This window comes from Podarcis pityusensis, assembly GCF_964106645.2.
Source record: "Podarcis pityusensis genome assembly, chromosome: 11".
Taxonomy (NCBI): Eukaryota; Metazoa; Chordata; class Lepidosauria; order Squamata; family Lacertidae; genus Podarcis; species Podarcis pityusensis.
Window position 1 is genome coordinate 30,662,234 of NC_138036.1, and position 19,787 is coordinate 30,682,020.

General features: G+C 42.5%; 2 protein-coding genes across 4 annotated transcripts in view; one reads left to right on the forward strand and one right to left on the reverse strand.

Annotated features, from left to right (window-relative positions):
- Window positions 1-6,682, reverse strand: part of BDP1 (BDP1 general transcription factor IIIB subunit) — a 46,752-nt gene extending 40,070 nt beyond the window's left edge. For all 3 annotated transcript variants that reach the window (XM_080972193.1, XM_080972192.1, XM_080972191.1), the window contains exons 1-6: window positions 6,294-6,682; window positions 4,441-4,999; window positions 2,436-2,545; window positions 1,904-1,963; window positions 929-1,063; window positions 9-142 (exon numbers count right to left, since the gene is read on the reverse strand). In XM_080972193.1, the coding sequence (XP_080828319.1) occupies window positions 9-142; window positions 929-1,063; window positions 1,904-1,963; window positions 2,436-2,545; window positions 4,441-4,999; window positions 6,294-6,541 (1,246 nt within the window). In that variant the 5' untranslated portion in view covers window positions 6,542-6,682. The remainder of the gene's footprint in view (window positions 1-8; window positions 143-928; window positions 1,064-1,903; window positions 1,964-2,435; window positions 2,546-4,440; window positions 5,000-6,293) is intronic.
- Window positions 6,683-9,660: 2,978 nt separating this feature from the next.
- SERF1B (small EDRK-rich factor 1B) lies at window positions 9,661-13,316 on the forward strand. Its single transcript, XM_080973328.1, has 3 exons — window positions 9,661-9,813; window positions 12,186-12,294; window positions 12,750-13,316. The coding sequence occupies exons 1-3, from the start codon at window positions 9,807-9,809 to the stop codon at window positions 12,820-12,822; spliced, it is 189 nt and encodes a 62-aa protein (XP_080829454.1). The 5' UTR covers window positions 9,661-9,806; the 3' UTR covers window positions 12,823-13,316.
- The last annotated feature ends 6,471 nt before the right edge of the window (window positions 13,317-19,787 follow it).

The window sequence follows — 19,787 nt, forward strand, 5'->3', positions numbered from 1 at the left end:
GTACCTACCTTTTTCTGACCATGGCTTGGTATAATAGCTTCTCCTGAAACTTGAGTAGGTTGTTGTGGATCCACGCTCAAAGATGGGATCATTATCTTCTACCACACATTGCCCTTTTGTCCTTAAAACTTCCACAGTTAAGCTAAATGTGAAATTGAGAGATATTAGAATACAAAAGAAATGTTGCAAGAAAACTGTCTTAATAAATAGTGAAGACCAATTGATTCCCACCTCAAATTTACTAGAATTTCTCTTCTTACTAGCAAACACTTTAATGAACAGTTTACAGTTTTTCAGTGAACTCCAGTATGGCCTTAAGTTAGCATTCCGTGCCAATATGAATATAGTTCACTAATCCAGCAACCATTAAGATCAATGTGAGAAACAAGAAGCCTTAAGAGTTCCAGGGCCCAGCTGGCTATTAGGCAACCGGAGGCAAAGCACTCAGGTGACAGATTTGGCATACTTTCCACAGGCAGAATTTCTTTTTATAATTAAAAAGGACAAGCTCCCTTGTCGCCACCACTTATTCCCACTGCCTCAAATCTCTGCTCCCCGTCCTCTGCAGTTTAAAACTTAGCATATGATATTGAAGGGGGGCAACAGAACGAAAGTGCCTACGTGAGACCGAAACAGAGTCAGAGGGGAAATGCAGCAATGTCCAATGCAGGTCTACTCAAAAGTAGTTCCACTGAACTCAATAGGTATTACTCCCAGGTAAGAGTTCATAGATTCCAAACTTAGAAAAGGAAGGAATTAAGGCAAGAATTGGTATCTGAATAGTGCAGCAGCTTTCTTAAAGTGCTGGTCTTAGCCGAGGTGGAAGTACTATTTCAGCTTTGCCTCAGGCAGCAAGATATATTGAGCCAAGAAATTCTGCAAATGTTTGTTCTTTTCCTAAAGCGGATACAAAATGACAAAACCTAACCTTTCTTCATCGAGAATAATCGAACCATCTTCCGCAACCTTTACCCGAGGTACAAGAAGAGGGCCATCATCATCATCTCCCCCTTCTTCTTCATCCTCATCTTCCTCATTTTCGCTTTCAAGAATGATTTCAGGCCTGAAATGGGAAGAGATAACAGTTTAAGTAGCAGGGAACTTTCTTCATATTTCCTTTTCAAATAAAAATTCCTTTCTATGGCCCAAGCGCTTATCAGTTACTTCCAACCATGGCACTGAAAACAACTGTCATTATACTGTACACCTTTTTTCAGAAGACTGTAATGTGTTCTTGCACATACACTTTAAATAGGCATATATTTTAAGCTGGCTGTTGAGAGCCAGCATCCACTAGCAGATGAGAAAGTGCAATAAATAAATAAATCACAATCCTAACCCACTCCTCTGATGTACTAATATTCCTCTTGCTGCCATCAACCATGGTATTATTTTTGTACTAACCCTGGGGACTCCTAAGCCAGCATTTGAAATCAAGAATCAAATGCTGGATTAAGACTTAAGGTTAAACATGGTTAATATCAGTGCAGGCAAAAGGTGGAATCCAATTTTGGTAACCCACTTGCACACAAGACTTCTGCTGAGAATTTCTTGCCCACAACTGTTAAAGACAGTGCAGATAAGGTACAGTGAGTTTCCATGTGAGAGGGAAGAAGCTTGGGGAACCCATGTACCCAAGAACACAACTTGTACTTGGTCTTAGCTAGGATTATGTCTAAACTGGTCCTAGCAGAGTTTTACCATATGGGTAATTTATTACAATACACTGCCCAAAGTAGTATTATCTTCAAGTAAAAGAAAAAAATTCTGGGATTATAATATTTAGAGCAATAATTCAGTTTCAATAACATTAAACAAAGACATCTTTTTCATACAAATCCCTCTGTGCTAAATTATTGCACAGATCACTAGTTCTATTTGAAAGAAGGGACAAAAAAATTACTCTTTTGCTTGAGTCACTGTAGAAGGCTTTTCGGATTTCTTTTCTTCCACCAGTGAAGATCTATTAAATATAAAAAGCACAATTTTCATTAGCCATTTATTAAAATAAAATTTGAAGACAGCAACTAGTGAACACTCCTGCAGTTTACCTGTGTGATTTACCATCCTACTCAGAGCACACTTTAATGTGAAATATTAGGCTTTTAATTTAATTAGGTTTATTCACACAAACTTCAGTGGGATTGGGGGGAAATGTATCTATGTGATTTATTGGTTGTCAGAACAAGACAACTATGAATTATTTAGAAATCTAATTACTTAAAATTCCTTTATATGAGCCCTGATGTTTTCCCATGGACAATAGAGAAAGCTGATATTATTTAAAGCAACTTAACAAGGAATCCCAAATTTTCCACAAGCCTGAAAAGTGAAAAGGAGGAGGCCTGGGTATCTTAAAGGAAGGATAAAATGAAGACATAACAAATATATAAAAACAATTTACATTTACAATAAAAAATAAAATGTGTACTTACTTCATTGGATTGTTTTCAGGCAGATAGTATATGAAGTCCCTCATAACCATTTTTGATCGATCTTCTGGCATGCTTTTTTCAATTACTGGGTATTTATATTTCTGTTGTTGCTAGACACAAAAATTAACATTTATATGAGTTTGATAGGGTTTTAGACTTAATCAGCTTTCTTATTGGGAGTCTATACGTTAAAATCAAGTTCATATATTTTGTAACAAATATATAAGCAAAGCCTTCTTTTTTAGACAGATTTATGACAACTTGGTTGCTCTTTTTCTGAGTGGCCTTGTGGGAGCTTTTCATTAACCTTAATTGACTGCTCATTTTATTGTTATTTTTTACTGGAGTAATTGCAACTACTCTGTTTTAATTGTATGTATTGTTTTCTTTTAATATGATTATTTTTATGTGTTTTTATAATAGTCTAAGCTGCCTTAGGCACTGAATGCAGAAAGGCAGTGTATAGGTTTCAGTAATTTTTATTAATAATAGTAATAATAATAATTTTATTACTTATACCCCACCCATCTGGCTGGGTTTCCCCAGCCACTCTGGGCGGCTTCCAACAGATTAAAAATACATTAAAATATCAGTCATTAAAAAACTTCCCTAAACAGGGCTGCCTTCATAACTGGAGCATGCACCACTCTGGCGAGACAGTCCGCGGGCAGCTAGGATCTCAGCCTGCATACCAGATGGAGCTGGTAGACAGCTGCCCTGGACACAGAATTGACCTGCACCTCCATGGACAGCTGTGAGTCCAAAATGACTCCCAGGCTTCGCACCTGCTCTTTCAGGGGTACAGTTACCCCATTCAGGACCATGGAGTCCCCCACACCTGTCTGCCCCCTGCCACTAGGTAGGCTTGATGAAGAGCCCTCACCAGTGTTTGACTGCATTTGACTGGAGTTTTCCTCTACTTGTGTTGAAGCCATCTCGCCTAGCTTGTGTCCTTGCCCTAAGCTCTGTTGTGAACCAGTAAGCCAAATAGGCTCCACAAAGCAGGGGAGGAGCTCAAGAGTGATCATGGCAACCCATTCGAATGTTCCTGAGGTCAGCTAGGACTTCGACAAGAGTGCCAGATATATCAGCCAGAAAATCCTCCAAAGTCACCTGGAAACTGATTGGATCCATCAGACTCCGAGGGCAGACCATCCTAACAGGTCCTCCCCCACATTCCATTTTAAAAGGTAGCATGCTTGATTTAAAAATCATATTTCATGTGATGCCACCTTCTAAAGAGAGGCACTAACCAGTTCCATTATATCATTTCTCATTCAGAGCATACTATACAACCATGATAATCTTACAAAAAGACATCCCCCAGATACAAGCAAAGTTCAATGTCTGCTGGCCATTAAGCTACTAAATCCGGCAAGCTAATAAGTGACCTTCCAGGTGTTGGTGGTTTTTTTTTTTTGTTTTGTTTTTTGTTTTGTTTTTAAAGCCAGGCAGCACCCATGGGTCTCAAACTGCTGAAAGCAATTGAGGAATCCAAGCAATGTGTTGGTTGATAGAACCGCTGGGCTGAGCTGCTCTTTCCAGGTGTTGTTGAACTATACCGTCCAACAACTCTAATCGGCATGGCTAAGCATCAAGGGTGATGGGAGTTAGTACAGTACTACAACATTTGCAGGACCATAATTTCCTTATCCTTGTTATAAATTGATGTATCATACAATGTTGCTGAGGGTCACACCAGCTTTTACCTTTAAAAACTGGAAACCTTTAGCAAACTACCTTTTATAGGGAAGCATCATATCATGACATCAAGAGCTTCCATATGTCTTGTGGAAGTGGCAAAGTGCATGCTTTGAATGCTAATCTCCAGGTAAGACTACATAAATTTCCTATCCAAAACCTTAGAAAATCAGGGCAGAGACAATACTACTGAATCAAATGCCAAATTTGATTTAATATGACTTCTATGCAGAAATCAGGCTATATGCTCTTTCTATTACTTTCCCCTCTTCCTCATAACCAAATCTCTGAAGTGTTGTTATACCTTCTCTTTCTTCAACTCTTCCTTGAGCATCTTCCTTAGCTTCTGAGCTTTGATTATTTTCTCACGATCGGAACATATTCTTTTCTCTTTGCCTGGAATACATTTTGAGTGTGGTATTTCTTCTTGAATCAGACTTTCCTGCGTTGGTCTCTCTTTGAGGGGTGAGGATGTGTTCTTCTGCAGGGCTTCGTCGCTTCTTTGACCTGTTACACATGCATTCGGCTCTTTACTTACAGACTTTTTGAATGGAGAGAATTGTGGTACTTGGGGAACAGGAGTTTTCTTTTCAGGAAGTATGGGAGACTTCGGGGAATTCTCCACATTGGTCTTCTCAGAAGGCGGCAAGTCCTTCTGAAGTGGAGGGTTACAAATAAAAGGAGAATGAGGTACTTGTTTTTGAGAACATTTTGATGCTGAAGTGGCAACACGTTGTGTGGATAGTGGTGCAACTCGTGGTTTAGCAAGATTAGGCATTGTAGATATTCGTTTTCTTCTCTGCAGAAGTGTCTCTGCATGTCTACTACAATCTCCATCACCACTAGCGTTGGTCTTTTCATTTCTGGAAGATTAAAAGAGAGAAATCTAAAAATTGTAATCTGGCTGTTTTAAAAATAAATAAATGCACTGTATTCCCACAAAGGCAATAACATCATATTACGAGTTTATTTTGAAAATGCTTATTCTGATTAGACATAAAAAATTAAAGCAAAAAATATATTACAACTTTATATCTACTTAGAATATAGATGGCTAGAGTCCCACATACAGTTCACTGTTAGCAATCTAGTATTTATATTATTTGATACATTCAGTCATCACTTTCCACAAGAAGACATTTCTGACTTACTAATACATAATAATACAAAAAGGTTAACAATAATTTAAAAACCAAATACATAGAAAAAATGCAACAGAACAAAATTTCTAAGGGTGCTCATCCTACAATAACTACAAAAAATTACTCTTACCCCATATCACTAAAAGGTAAACACCATAAAATAGACCGGAGATCATAGCACAGAACAATCCAAATTAATGACTAAAAGCTCGGAATGATGGCCGCATATATAATTAATATATTTATATATTATCATTGTATTATGGTATAATATACATTGCATATTAGTGAAGATGCAGCTAAACTTGTGGTCCTGTAGATGCTACTAAACTACAAGTCTCATCAGCCCAGCCACTATGGCAAAAGATGAGAGATGATTCAGCAACAACTTGAAGATCATGACTTAGCTACCCTTGTTTCTGGAACCAGGAGACAGCAACTATTTCAAATCTAGAATTATCGCTCTTCATCACAGCCAACCAAAGAATGTATATTGCGAATTCTCTCCACACCTGCAATACATAAACTTGGTAGCACTGTCTAATGCCAGCTATAATTTCTACTACTCCGTCAAGCCCTAGAATCACAGAGACACACGCCACTCTAAATAAGATTCAAAGTCATGCTGGTTAAAGGCGGGGAAGAAATAATAGACGATTGTGCACTTGTGTGCTTTGAGGGTTTACGACAATCAAAGAGGTATATAAATCTTCTGAAATAAAAACAAAAAGACGCCGAGCTGGTTCACCATTCACCCCAACTACACGTGCGTAGTGACTCCAGATAAAAGCGCCGCACTGTGTCCCAGGCGACGTGAAGCACCGGCCTTTGCGAGGGGTTCCTTCACAGGCGCAGGCCATCAGGTGTCGGAGGTGCACGTCAGAACCAGTTCCCGCGATTTTCAACGCGTCTCTCAAAAAAAAGAGCTTTTTGCGCTCCAGCTCATCTCCTGAAACGGGCTCCTTTTATTTTGTGGAGAAAGGAAGCGCGCAGCCTAGTCAAAGGCGAAGCTTACCCCTCGGGGCTGGGGCTGCTACCGTCGTCCCGCTGCAGGCTTCCGGCAGCGCCCGACGGGAGAGCCGAGGCAGCCGCATCCTCAGAAGAACAGAGGGCGGATGCCGAGCCGGGCTGGGGACCGGGGTCCGGGGCCGCGGCGACGCCTGAGGGGCTGGGGCTGCCCCTGGGGTTGCTGCCCCTCGCCGCCGCCGCTGCCGCCCCCGGTCTCACGTTGGGCTTCACATTAAACCTGGCGCGGCGGAACATGGCGCCGCAAAGGGGAACCGCCGACTCTCGCTAAAGCCCACCGTCCCCTTTTTCCTCCGGCCGCCGAGGCCGCCTCATGTCACCGGCCTGGCTCGCCCAAGCCCAGCTCCCCGCCCTTCCTCTCCGACTCTCGCGGGGGGGGGGCTGTCAGCTGCTCCGGAGGCGGCGCGCGGCGTGGCGTCATCACTCTGCGACAAAACAGGAACATCCCCTGGGCGGCGAGGACAGCCGCCTGAAACGCAGGGGAGCGTCGCGTATTCATGTCGAGCTTGACTTGCACGAGGAGAGGGAAAGCGGCTAATTTATTAGCCCAGTGCATTCGTAGCGATTCCCGGCTTAGCGGCTCTTGCCTCGTGAAGCCCGCATCCCGAGGAAGGCACCCGGAGACCGGTGTTTGGTTGACCTCAGTTGGATTTTATGTTAGTGTTTTCCTAGATCGGATATTCTTTGAAAAGGTAATTCCACGTTGTACATTTCCGAGCACAATTCAAAAGTGTGGGTGCTGACCTTTAAAGCCCTAAACGGCCTTGGCCCAGTATACCTGAAGGAGCGTCTCCACCCCCATCGTTCAGCCCGGACACTGAGGTCCAACGTCGAGGGCCTCCTGGCGGTTCCTTCACTTGCAAGAAGTGAAGCTGCAGGGAACCAGGCAGACCTTCTCAGTAGTGGCGCCCACCCTGTGGAATGCCCTCCCGTCAGATGTCAAGGAGATGAGTATTTATATATCTTTGAGGAGACACCTGAAGGCAGCCCTGTATTGGGAAGCTTTGTAAGGTTTAATGTTTTATTATGTTTTTATCTGTGCTGGAAGCTGCCCAGCATGGCTGGGGCAACCCAGTCAGAATGGAGGGGTATAAATAATAAATTATTACTACTCCTACTACTACAGAATCTGGAACTTTCTTTTAGTTTTGCAATTTTCCTTATTTTTAGATTGTTATATTCTGCACTCTTCATTTATAAAGCATATTTGTATACCACTATTTCATTAAAAATTATATCGGGGTGACTTACAGAAGAATTTACATGCAATAAAAACTGTGTGAACGTTTAAAATTGGAGATCATCAACTATTAGAAAAAGAAGCTGTCTGCATAAGCTTAGTGGCATAAAAAACTTTTCAGCAGGCACATAAAGAAGAGGAGGAGGAGTTTGGATTTGATATCCCCCTTTATCACTACCCAAAGGAGTCTCAAAGCGGCTAACATTCTCCTTTCCCTTCCTCCCCCACAACAAACTTCAGAGAAGTGTGACTAGCCCAAGGTCACCCAGCAACTGCATGTGGAGGAGCAGAGACGCGAACCCGGTTCACCAGATTACGAGTCTACTGTTCTTAACCACTACACCACACTGCTGAAAGAAAGGGCAATTATTCTATAGTTGTAACATTCCACTGAATCCAGACATGGACATAGCCAGAGGGGGGCAAGGGGGGAGCTGCCCTTCCCCAATCAAGTAAATAAATAAAAATACTTAACTAACTGACCAATAATGTCACAGATAGCACAGTTCTGCCCCCCACCCCACCCCAAAATCCTGGCTATGCTTATGGATCCAGAGTAGGCTTTTAAAGAAGTAGGCACATGACTGCCTCTTTAAGGGCAGCTGGCAACACACCAACACAAAAATACATTTACTACACCCGTCACTCTCTCAGTCATCTAAATCCACGTAACTTTAATAACCCATGGTGGACAAAGATCTAGTGAGCAGATGTGGTTGGTAAAGTATCTAGTTGGTCAACATAAACCATCCATAAAAGGATCTAAACATTTGGATAGTGATATACAGTAACCAATATACTGAGCTACAGATATGAAAAGGAATGCGTCAGCAGAAAAATAGTGCAGTGCTTTATATAACTATGGAACATGCCATTATTATACTGTTGGTTCCAAAAAGACGTGACCGTATCTTGGACTGCAGCTCTCCACCCATTTTTATGATGGTGTCCTAATGAGTTCAACCTATACTTTTTCAAAACAAGCTAACCAAACCATGATGGGATTTATACAATATGCCAAAAAACATCCAGAGAGACCACATCCTTATATCACTTACTGGCAAAAATGGTATTTCAGAAAAATGGCTCAGAACACCACCTTCCAAACAAAACAAACCAATCAAATTCACAGGTTACATTGGAACAGGTGGGAATGATGCAGTAAGCCACAAAAAGTCCACAGAAACCACATCCTCATTCCTGTTCTAAGCAATAAACAATATTGCAGAAGAACAGTCAGGAACACCCAACTTCTGAGTAGCTAAACCAATCAAATTCATGTCACATTGGGCAATGCGGTTCCAAACTAGCACACCGTTTTGCGGCTTAGTGCTCATTCATATCGGTTTTGATCTGACCTACAAATGACACTGGGCAATAAATGGTATCAGAATGTGCTTTCTGCTTAAGCTTTTGTGACTGCATCAATTCTATCCATTGGTGTGACCTGTGAATTTGGTTGATTTGAGGAACCATAGGAGTTGGTTCTGTTCAGATGAGTTCTGGATGTGAAGGGGCCAATAAAAGTATAAAATTGGGATGCATTTGTTGTTCTTCCTTGCCTTTTTTGTTGACATATTACATCAATACAACAGAAATGGGCAAATATACATGATAGAATTCGAACACTGGAAGTCACCGAACAAGTGGTATATCTCAAAATACATCCCACAGTTTTGGAAACCGATTATAATTTAAAAAGCAGTCTTATCCTCCCAGTTTTCTTTAAAGTCCCCATAATTTCAGATGAATCACGGGTAAGTGCATCGAACTCAGTGGGGCTTCTGAAAACACAGGAATATTCGTTCATTTCATTTCCATCCCGCCTTTTAGGGCAAGAAACTCGCATCCCATTTGAAACCTGGAGATCGTGCAGAAATCGTACCCGCGCGTGCCAGGGAAGTAGCGGTATTTACATCCCAACCGTACGCGCGTTAACTCGGAAGCAAACCCCACCGAGCCGCTCTCCCGCGTTACGCGCGCGCAGCGTCTCAGCTTCAACTCGTGCAGCTGATACTAGGCGTCGAAACCCGATCGGTGTGTTGCGCGTGCGCAGTAAGGGCACCGCGGGACCGGCTCCAGATTCGCGGCTGGGAACAGGAAAGGCGTCGACGTGCGGCCTGACGTCACAGAGGCGGCCCCTTACATAAGGAGCACAACGGCGGGCGGGGCGCGCAGAAGGTTCTGGCAGTTGGAGCGGATAGCGGGGTTGTTGCTGTTCGTGCGCGTAACGGTCGTCGCCGCTGGGGTTATTGTTTTGCCATGGCCCGTAAGTATGCGGCGTGGGCGGCGCCCGCCACCGCCCTGCTGGTGGCCTTCCCTCGCCAGTTGGGACTTGTATAATTGGTGGCGGCGGTTGCGGCCTGGGGCCGAAGCGGGCCTTGCGGGGACCGTAGGCCAGCCGTGGGTTGCCGCTCCCGTGTTGTGGTCCCTGGCGGGCGGCTATTGTAAGGTCGCCTCAGAGACGTTGGTAGCTTTCGCTTGCAACCCTGGCTCCTCTTTGTCCGGGGAAGAAGCCCCCGTTGACTTCAGTAGGGCTTGCTCCCGAGTAGACCCGGCGAGGGCTGCTGCGCCGCTGGAGAGGCCGGTCGAGCGCGGGGGCAGCAGCCGCCCTTGTATGTGTCTGTTGGGGTGAACGGGGACTCTGGCTGGAGGGAAGCGGTTCTCTTTTAAGAGGAAGCGATAGGCAGGGCTGGCCTGAGAAAGCACAGCTCTGTTTTCCTTCCTCGACCGGGGAAACAACATGCTCTTTGTGAGCAGGATACGTCCCTGCTGCGCTCGCATTACCGTCTCCCCTAGTCGGAATGAGCCGTGTGAAAGGGCCCTTTTCACCGAATCCGGGGCCCCAAACTGCCTTCCCCGAGTGGAGAGAGCTAGCGGGGACGCTCGGTGTCCACGGGTGGATGCTAAATATGCCTCAATAGTTAAGTGTTTGCACTATGCGGGCTGTACTGTACAGTATTTTTAAACTGCAGCGTAACTTTTTAGAAACAACAGCTGCGGCGGCGCCGACTTCAGTTTCCAGTGACTTCAAACTGAAACAAAAGATGCTCAGTGTGTGTTATTTCTATATAGGAGCGTTTCGTTTTGTTCCCTCAGCGGGAACTAAGACTTGCTGAGAGCTTCATTGAAATGTTAAGTAGACTTGTACGCAGGCTTACTTGGAAACGAGGTCCCTTAAGTTCATTCCCCCAAAGGTGGTTCCTCAGTTCCTAGTTCCTTATTCAGCAAAGAGAGAAGCTGCCTGGATAGGATGGTTACAGCTTCACTGACACCAGAAACAATTTAAGCAGTATATAATGCCTAAAGAGCTGTAGAGTTATCTGGTTCATATTTTCTGACTAGGAGTTGAACATTAAACACTTGACTGATATTCTGTATTTATTTGCCTTTAGAATAGTGTGCATAAACTTTGCTGAAGGAAAGATTGTTGTTGATGTTTATCATATGATTGTATTACTTTCAAAGAGCTCAGGGCAGCATACACAGTTATTGTCCAATCTATACCCTTGCGTCAGATAAAGAAGGTTTTGAGGCTGGTTGTGCCTGTGCAATTGTTTGCTGAATTGTTTTAGTTTCAGAGCTTGCATGATTCTCTGCGTCAAGGAAATATGTGGATGGAATTCAACAAAATTGAGTATTAATGGGCATAAAAAGCCTCTTGAGCTTGCCACTTGGTGCACACTGGACAGAGAGTCACAGCCAGTCTCCTGGGCAACTAGCAAGCATAGTTGTCAAACTCATTGTACTTCACATGACTGAGCATACAGAAAATAGATTTTGAACTTTACAATAAATGTGAGTAGCAGCCCATTAATGGTATCAAGTTTTGAGAACTATAGAAGATTTCATTTTGATAAGATGTGAGGTATAATAAAAAGTAATGATTTGGTGTGAAATATGGCTGAAGCATATGTAAACTGTACTGCAGCACTCAAACTTTTTCTACTACAGAATTAGTTGGTTGTTGTGGCATAGAGGTTGTTTTTTATTTATTTGTTCAACTTATTAGGTGCTTGCCACCCAAAGGTCTCCAAGTGACTTGCAGCAAAATTATATGCACACACACACAATATTTCATATTGGGGATCCATGGCATCAAAAGACTAGCATAAAATATTTGTGCATGCATACCTAAAGGGCATTGGTACCAGTGCTGCTCAAGTTCTTGTCAACATGTATGTGCAGTAGCCCACTTTGGTTATATCAGTTATATTAGCTTGTAGGCTAAGATGTCACCATGTTATTGGATGAAGCACATTCCTTTGCAAGCCAGCCTGAATACTTGCCCACTTGATTGGATTTCAAACTACCTGGGCAAGCTAAGTATTTCCTTGGTGACTGGCGCTTACCGAAGCCACACTTTGTAGGGAATATTGAAAATATTGGCTATACTGTGGGCTGCGTAGTTGGGAACTCAGTAGTGCAGCTGATCCAACAGGGTTTGCTTACAAGCCTCATTTACCAAAGAGCAGTCAAAGTGTGGTACTTTTAACATAGTGTAAAGGGGGAAATTTGGATTATCGGCAGCAGGATTTACTATTGTGCAACTAAGAGATGGACAATCTTTGGCTCTGTTGGTCAAAAGTAGGTACTAGTAACTGGCCTAAAGCCTAACTCTTAAAACTGTTCCAACTTTAGGTGGGAACCAGCGTGAACTTGCCCGCCAAAAGAACATGAAGAAAAACCAAGAACTAAATAAAGGAAAAAGAAAAGAGGATACTTTGTCGGCTTCTCAAAGGAAACAGAGGTATGTTTGAATAGCAATCTCTGACAACCCACATACCCTGGTGCATATGTAAGTAGTGTAAAATTCTGCCTCAGAATGCTTAAAGATAAAATACAATTTCTGTACTGTGGCCCTGTCTTAGACTGAAAAAATATATTTGATGTTTGGGAAGCTACCTTAATGTGCTTAAGCTTGCATTTGGCTATTTGGAATGGATACAGTCTTATTATAATTGAAGTTGGGTGGGGGAGGTGTAGTTTAGAATTTAGAACTAGAACACCGAACTTTAAAACATTGAGAACCAACATTGTTCAACAAGGCTTCTTATTCTTTCCCATTGTGTGCTCCAAAATCCATTCTAGAGGGTTGGGGGATTTTTGAGGAAGGTGAGAAACCAAAACTCTTGTTGCCCTGAAAAATATTCATTGTTTCCACTAAACATGGACGTCACTCGCTCTTCATCTTTTCTTTTCCAGAGACTCCGAAATTATGCAGCAAAAGCAGAAAGCAGCTAATGAGAAGAAAACTCTTCAGACAGGAACAAAATAATCTGTGGCTGCATGAAGGACCTAATAATGCTGCAGTGCATCTCAGAATAATAGGGCCTAAGAAAAGACATATTTGTAAAAGTGGCCAGCCATTAAATGGTTAATGTTTATCTTCTACAAGCTCATTTGTCCAGTATGCATTTATTTTAGAATGTCTGATTAGTAGAGTGCAGTTGCAACTGACTTGGCTTTAACTGAAATACTAGAAATAATTCCAGTAAAATTGGATTCAAAGTTCCCTTTGCATGTCTACTAGTAATGATAGCAGTGGCTTGACTGCAGTTTTCATTGTTAAGTGTTGGCTTGGTAAATGGCTTGTGTGACTGTACCAGTTAATAAATATGCAAATAGACTGAGAATCCTGTCTGGCAGCCCAACAGCATTCAAAAACTATACCATTTTTAAAAGCCCAGGTCTCTGTTCTTGCTTTCCACTTTGTAAAGCTCAGCTGTAAAATTAACCGTAAATTATTTTTACAATAAAATGTTGCATGAAGTACTGTCTAAGTTGGAAATGGGTACACCAGACAGTTATAATAGCTTTTCCATTGTTTCTGACACGTTTGGCACAATTCAGAGGGTTCTTAGTCCTTTCATCAGCACAACTTTTCCATTGTTTCAATTGCAGCCTGAATACTTAATACAATTCTTCAACTGCTAAGCAAGATTCTCTAAATATATTACTATGTATAACTGCAGCTTAAAATCTGTACTCTGAACTAAAATATAAATAACCTTCTCTTTTGTCTAAAGCTTGGTTGATTATAAAAATGGCAGCCAAGAATAAGTTGCTTAGTTTTACTGCTTTTTTTTAGGCCTGACTGTTTTCCATAGTGATGTTAAAGGTCTAGCGGAATTACGTATTTGACATTCATGGTTGTACTTCAGCTAGTGAGCAAGAACAAAAGCCTGTTGACCTGGGATTAAGCCAAATTTATTCTTCTGTTCCCTGCTACTTCTCTTAAAAACAATAGAGCTCTGTAGCAGATTAGCAGATTGGGATGGAGGCAGTCGGGGTGACCCTAACTCAGGTTTCAGAAGTTCAAAGACACTGAAATCCAGCATACTAGATAAGTTGTTCTAGTACAACAAACACTCAGCTCTAATACTTTGACTTTTCTATAACAGACTACGCAACTGACCCCTTTGGAATTTTACCCAACATTCAGTGTCTTGGAGCAGTAGTATAGCAGTGCGTTAAATAAGGATATTTATGAGTGCACTAGGGATGCGGGTGGCGCTGTGGGTAAAAGCCTCAGCGCCTAGGGCTTGCCGATCGAAAGGTCGGCGGTTCGAATCCCCGCGGCGGGGTGCGCTCCCGTTGCTTGGTCCCAGCGCCTGCCAACCTAGCAGTTAGAAAGCACCCCCAGGTGCAAGTAGATAAATAGGGACCGCTTACTGGCGGGAAGGTAAACGGCGTTTCCATGTGCTGTGCTGGCTCGCCAGATGCGGCTTTGTCACGCTGGCCACGTGACCCGGAAGTGTCTGCGGACAGCGCTGGCCCCCGGCCTCTTGAGTGAGATGGGCGCACAACCCTAGAGTCTGTCAAGACTGGCCCGTACAGGCAGGGGTACCTACCTTTACCTATGAGTGCACTACTAGTTTGGTAAAAGTTTGGGAGGGGAGAAGTTGGCTTGTAAGACATGTCGGTAGTCACAAGTAACTAAGTGATAGATGGTTCTATAATACTGCTATCCCAAGGGAAGATGGATTAGCCATACAAACTTTGTGTGTGTGAATTAGAAATGTCCAGCTTTTTAAAAAGGTAAAGATAGCAGCCACCCTACTTCTCCATTCTTTCCTGGTGCTGTGCTGCTATAAGCTATGGTTTGGCTTGGTGTTGCATCCAAACCTAAGCTCATGATTTTATCTTTCATCAAACAAACCATAACATATGGCTAAGGTGTGTTCTATAGCTTACCACTTGTGGCTTGTCTTGAAGAGATATACCCGAACCCAGACCCATGCTTTGATCAGACAAGTCATGACTTCAATCGCAACTGCAGAACTGGAGAAGCAAGGCAACTACTTTCTCTCTGGGAAAACTACATGTTTGCTCATTTGCAGTAAGCCCATGGCTAGAGTTACCTGTGAACTCCCCTCTTGTCTTGCCTTAGGCAAGGTGGTTCTTCTAAAATGAGATTCAGAAGCAATACAAAATACACAAGTGAGTGAGAAGATTAAAGATTTTATTCTAAAACAGCAGGCAATGTATACGTACCAAGCAAGCACTTCAGTCTGCCACTTGGAAGCCCTCAAGAAGCGAAGTGACTCCCCCAGGTGGCCAGTCAGTCCATGCACGAGCTTCAAAGAAACTGCCCCAAACCGTCCAATTTTATAGATAGCCTGTGTGGCTTCCAAGACTGGCTATGTGCAGATCACCCATTAGCCACCCCCTCCCAAGGCCTCACTTTCTTAAAACAATGTCCAATATCAAAGATGGTACCCAGTATTATCCTCCACAACTGATTAAGGCAGCTTTGTGTGGTGCTTCCCCTCCTCCCAAGTTCTCAGGACATTAGTGTTCTCACACCATCAAAAAACTTAACAAGAGTGAGGGAGGGGGAAGGGGCAAGCTGGCAGGGCTCTATGTCAGACCATTAATTCCTCGATACATTTTTTTCCTTGCAGATGCATTTCCCATACACCTCTCTATTGGGATATGCACAACTGAGCTTTAAGAAATTGAGCTGGGCAAGTAGCTGTGTATGCACCATGTATTGTACAAGTGCTTTATACAAGCCATGCTTGCATCAATAGAAGGTTCAGCTTCTGTTTGAGATGCATTGGCTGTGGTCATAGCTGTCAACTGTGATAGCTAAACACCAGTATTCCCTCCTAAAGAAATCACTCCCTTATTTCATGTCTGTTTCCATACAGAGATAAACTCTGGAGCTGTATAATGATGGCAGTCTTAATCCTACCCATGTGGTGTCTGCTTTTACACTTAGCTAGAGGCTGTGCACAGGTTTGCAGAATGCTGCTGTTGCAAGTATACATTAAAAAAAAAACTTTGTAGGATTTCAGAGCAGTGTACAGTCATAACAAAAATACAATGAACCACATACAACCAATAGAATTCATTTATATCTGTTTATATGTTGCTGTAAACAGATGTTTACCTTGTGCTTGGAATGACTGCAACACTGGCACAAGGTAGCCTGCTCTAAGGAAGATGTTTCAAATTTAGGAAGCCACCATTGAAAAGGATGCTTTTTGTTAAGTACTATATATCTAAAGGATGTAAAAGTATATAAAAGGATGTCACATAGAAGAGGGAGAAAGGTTGTTTTCTGCTGCTCCAGAGAAACGGACACGGAGCAATGGATCCAAACTACAAGAAAGAAGATTCCACCTAAACATTAGGAAGAACTTCCTGACAGTAAGAGCTGTTCCACAGTGGAATTTGCTGCCAAGGAGTGTGGTGGAGTCTCCTTCTTTGGAGGTCTTTAAGCAGAGGCTTGACAACCATATGTCAGGAGTGCTCTGATGGTGTTTCCTGCTTGGCAGGGGGTTGGACTCGATGGCCCTTGTGGTCTCTTCCAACTCTATGATTCTATGACCTAATAAAGGGAAGTAGCTAATGGAGAGCTTTAGTAGAAAAAGAGAAGTACAAATGCTATCAAGACTGAGATGTACATGGAAGAAATGTGGCTGACCTGAAGAGGTCTAGTGCATCCCAAAACAGGATAGCACTTTTCATATTACTGTAGCTGTAACAGGATGAAAATAAAAAATGGGTCTATTACCATCCATTGACTTGCCTAGCAATCAGAAAAAAATAGTTAATACAAAACAAGATGGCTAAGTAGGAAACTGGTATTGGCAAAAATTATATGGGAAGGTATTTTTGAAGGAAATATACTGTTCCCCATATACACATACAAATTGATATGTAAATTTAATGAGACTTGCTCAGGTCAACTACGTTTTTTGTTATGCCCACTTAAATTTATTAAAGCATTTTTACCCTACACCTTAACAAAATAGACTCCTAGATCAATAAAAAGTCACTCCTTGGCCAGTTTAACAATTCAAAAGACATACTGTATCACAAAATAAACTGCAAGGAAGAGAAGACTGGTTCCTATGGACTGAATGAGATCCATCTGCTCAGTTGCCGTAGAGCACCTGGGTGGGAGTTCTTGGGGAAAGGGACAACAAATGCTGCTTAAATATTTCTGGTTTCATGTGGGAAGCATGTAATTTCTGCTCCAGTATTTGAGAACCTTTTGTAAGCTACTTTGAGAGCTTTTTGGAACTATAAAGTGAAATATAAGTTCTACAAATAGGTTCAGGAGCGAGGAGGACACCAGTTCTTAAAAGGAATTTCTTACAGGAATTACAATCAACTAAATGTGTGACATGTATGGTAGAATAACTGTTACTAGGTACTGAGGAATAGACAAAGGAAGCTGAGTTAATAGAATAGCTTTGTATCCATTCTCTCCCTCAGTTCAATAAAACATTGCCAGAAATCCATAGAAATGCTGGTTTGCACTTGGTTACCTTTAGTTAAGCAGTTCTGAGAGGTCTTTAAGGAGACTTGGTTTGTACCTCTACAGGTTTCATCTAGCAGGTACGGATTTTAAACACTTTACTGGGAAAGGGCTATGTGCAGAAACAGGCATTTGTGAAGAAACTGATAATAGACCACAATAATACAAATGGTACACCAATTAGAAAAGAGGAAGGACTGGGAACTTGTGGCCATCCAGTTCTGTTCATCCCTGACCATATCTTATCCCAGGGTTGAGGAATCTGGCTCTCCAACACCTAGAGGGACACAGGTGCCCCCCCCCCCGAACTAATATAAAGGAAATCATTTACCACACAAGAATGGCTCATTCCCTCTGAGTGCAAAATTGGGGTAAGCCTTGTAACTCGTATAGCTTGATAGCCACTATACGACTTCCGGGTTGGCGCCTCTGGCAATGGCGGATTTCCTCCGATCGGGAGGAACCCGCTCCACGAAAAACAGGGTCTGAACCGCCACGGCGAGGCGGAGACCCATTAAAAACCACAGGCAGGAGAAGCCTGTGGACGTGGGATTCGGCTGGCACCTTTGCGCCTCCCCTACTCGCGGGGAAACCCTGTTTTGGGGATCCGGAGCGACGTGGGGTGAGTGGCGCGGTGCTTTGAATCGACTGCTTTTTTCACGGAGTGAAGCCGCATTGCTGTTGCCGGAGAGCGCTGACTTTTTCCTGTGGACATTTGGATTTCAAACAACTACTCGTGAGTAAATCGGAAAATTGGATTTTTAAATACTTTAATTCGGCACTGAAGCGGGAGGTCACAAACAGGAAGTCCGCCTTCCGTTTTTGTAAATAGACTGAAGCAAAGACGTTACAAGTAAAGCCTTTGGTAAAGGATTAAATTTCCACCGATTTAAAGTTACAAAACCCCCTTGGGAAGTTTTGGATCTAGTGAGCCTGCAGGGGAGAGAGTGAGAAAATCAGATTACCACTGCTCTGAACCTGGGAACAGGCTGCCAGATGATGTTTGAAGAGAGTGCTTTTGACAGAACGGATTTGACAGCTAGCTAAACAAGAGTAAGATACTGTTTCCATTGTCCCTTTCTGCGTTTAAAAAAAAATAAAATAGGAAAAGTAACTGAAATTCATCTTTAATGTTTGAAATTGCGCTTGAAAGAACTGATACAAGTGGAGACTGTTTCCCTCTAGAGGGAGCTTTTGAAACTGTAACAGGACTGTAACTGGGGAATCTCCAGCTGCAGAAAAGGAGTTTGGGAACCAGAGAGTGACCTTGGGCTATTTAAAAATGTTGATAGGAGAGGCCATTGTGACTGTTTTATGTAAGATAAGCTGTTCGCTGGGACAGCTTCACAAGAAGATGGATGATATGACTCTCAAAGTTGATAATTTGGAACAGAAAGTGACCAACTTGAGTCAAAAAGCGAACACTAACACAGAAATAATTCAGGACTTGGTACAGGAACCCATTTTGGCAGGACAAATGGTGGAGGAGAAGGAGGAGAAGGAGAATGCAGCTGTTGTTCAACATAAAACAATACAAGTGAGATCTTTGGATTTACAGAAGCAAATTGGAGATTATAAATTGAGGCCTTCTATGATTGAATCCAGGAAAATCCGGTTTGGATTAAAGAAGGAAAGTTGGTCTGCAGATGAGCAAACAGCAAAGATTGACCAAAATACAGAATGCCTAAATAAATTAACTGGACAAGTGGCACAGAATACACAAGCAATTGGACAGTTGACGGAGGCCACAGCAGAAAATCGGAAATTGGCTGAGGATACCAGACAAAAATTAGAAAATTTAGAACAAGAGGTAAGACCACTCACTAAACAAGTAGGGGAACATCAGATTTATCTCTCTATGATAGAACTGCGAAATCGTGAGAATAATTTGAGGATTAGGTCGCTACAAGAAGCAGAAGAAGGAAACCTAGCTGAGTTTTTAACCAAAGAATTCTCCAAGTTCTGGAACTTAGAGGAAAAGGATTTTAAAATTATGTCAGCCTTCAGGCTTGGAAGATTTATAAAAAAGGAGAGGCCCAGAGACTGCCTGATAACATTGAGATCAAAGGAGGAAAGGGACAAGATTTTAGGCCTACACTACGGAAAGTCACTGGATATTTTGGACAGAAGAATTGAAATTTACAAAGATATTCCTAGACAACTGTTGGACCTTAGAGCCGCCTATTCTGAACTTGCCAAATTACTAAGGAGCAACGCAATTGCTTTTAGGTGGGAATTCCCCCAAGGAATATCCTTTACCTTTAGAGGGAAAAAGGTCAAAATTAGAACATCGGAAGAGAGAGACAAATTTCTGTCTACATACGGAGAGGACCTTCAAAAAGGAATTGAACTACCTCCTGGGCCTGGGGCAACGCCAGTACCAGCACCTGTGGAACCTGAAGATCCTGTGAACAAGATACCACCCCTTGAAAAATAATCAGATTAATTCAGGATGTCTCTGCAACTGT

Excerpts from the sequence above, each read along its gene's own strand:
- SERF1B (XM_080973328.1), top strand. Across the intron at positions 12,295-12,749 it reads GCTTCTCAAAGGAAACAGAG|AGACTCCGAAATTATGCAGC; the intron begins GTATGTTTGAAT and ends TTTCTTTTCCAG.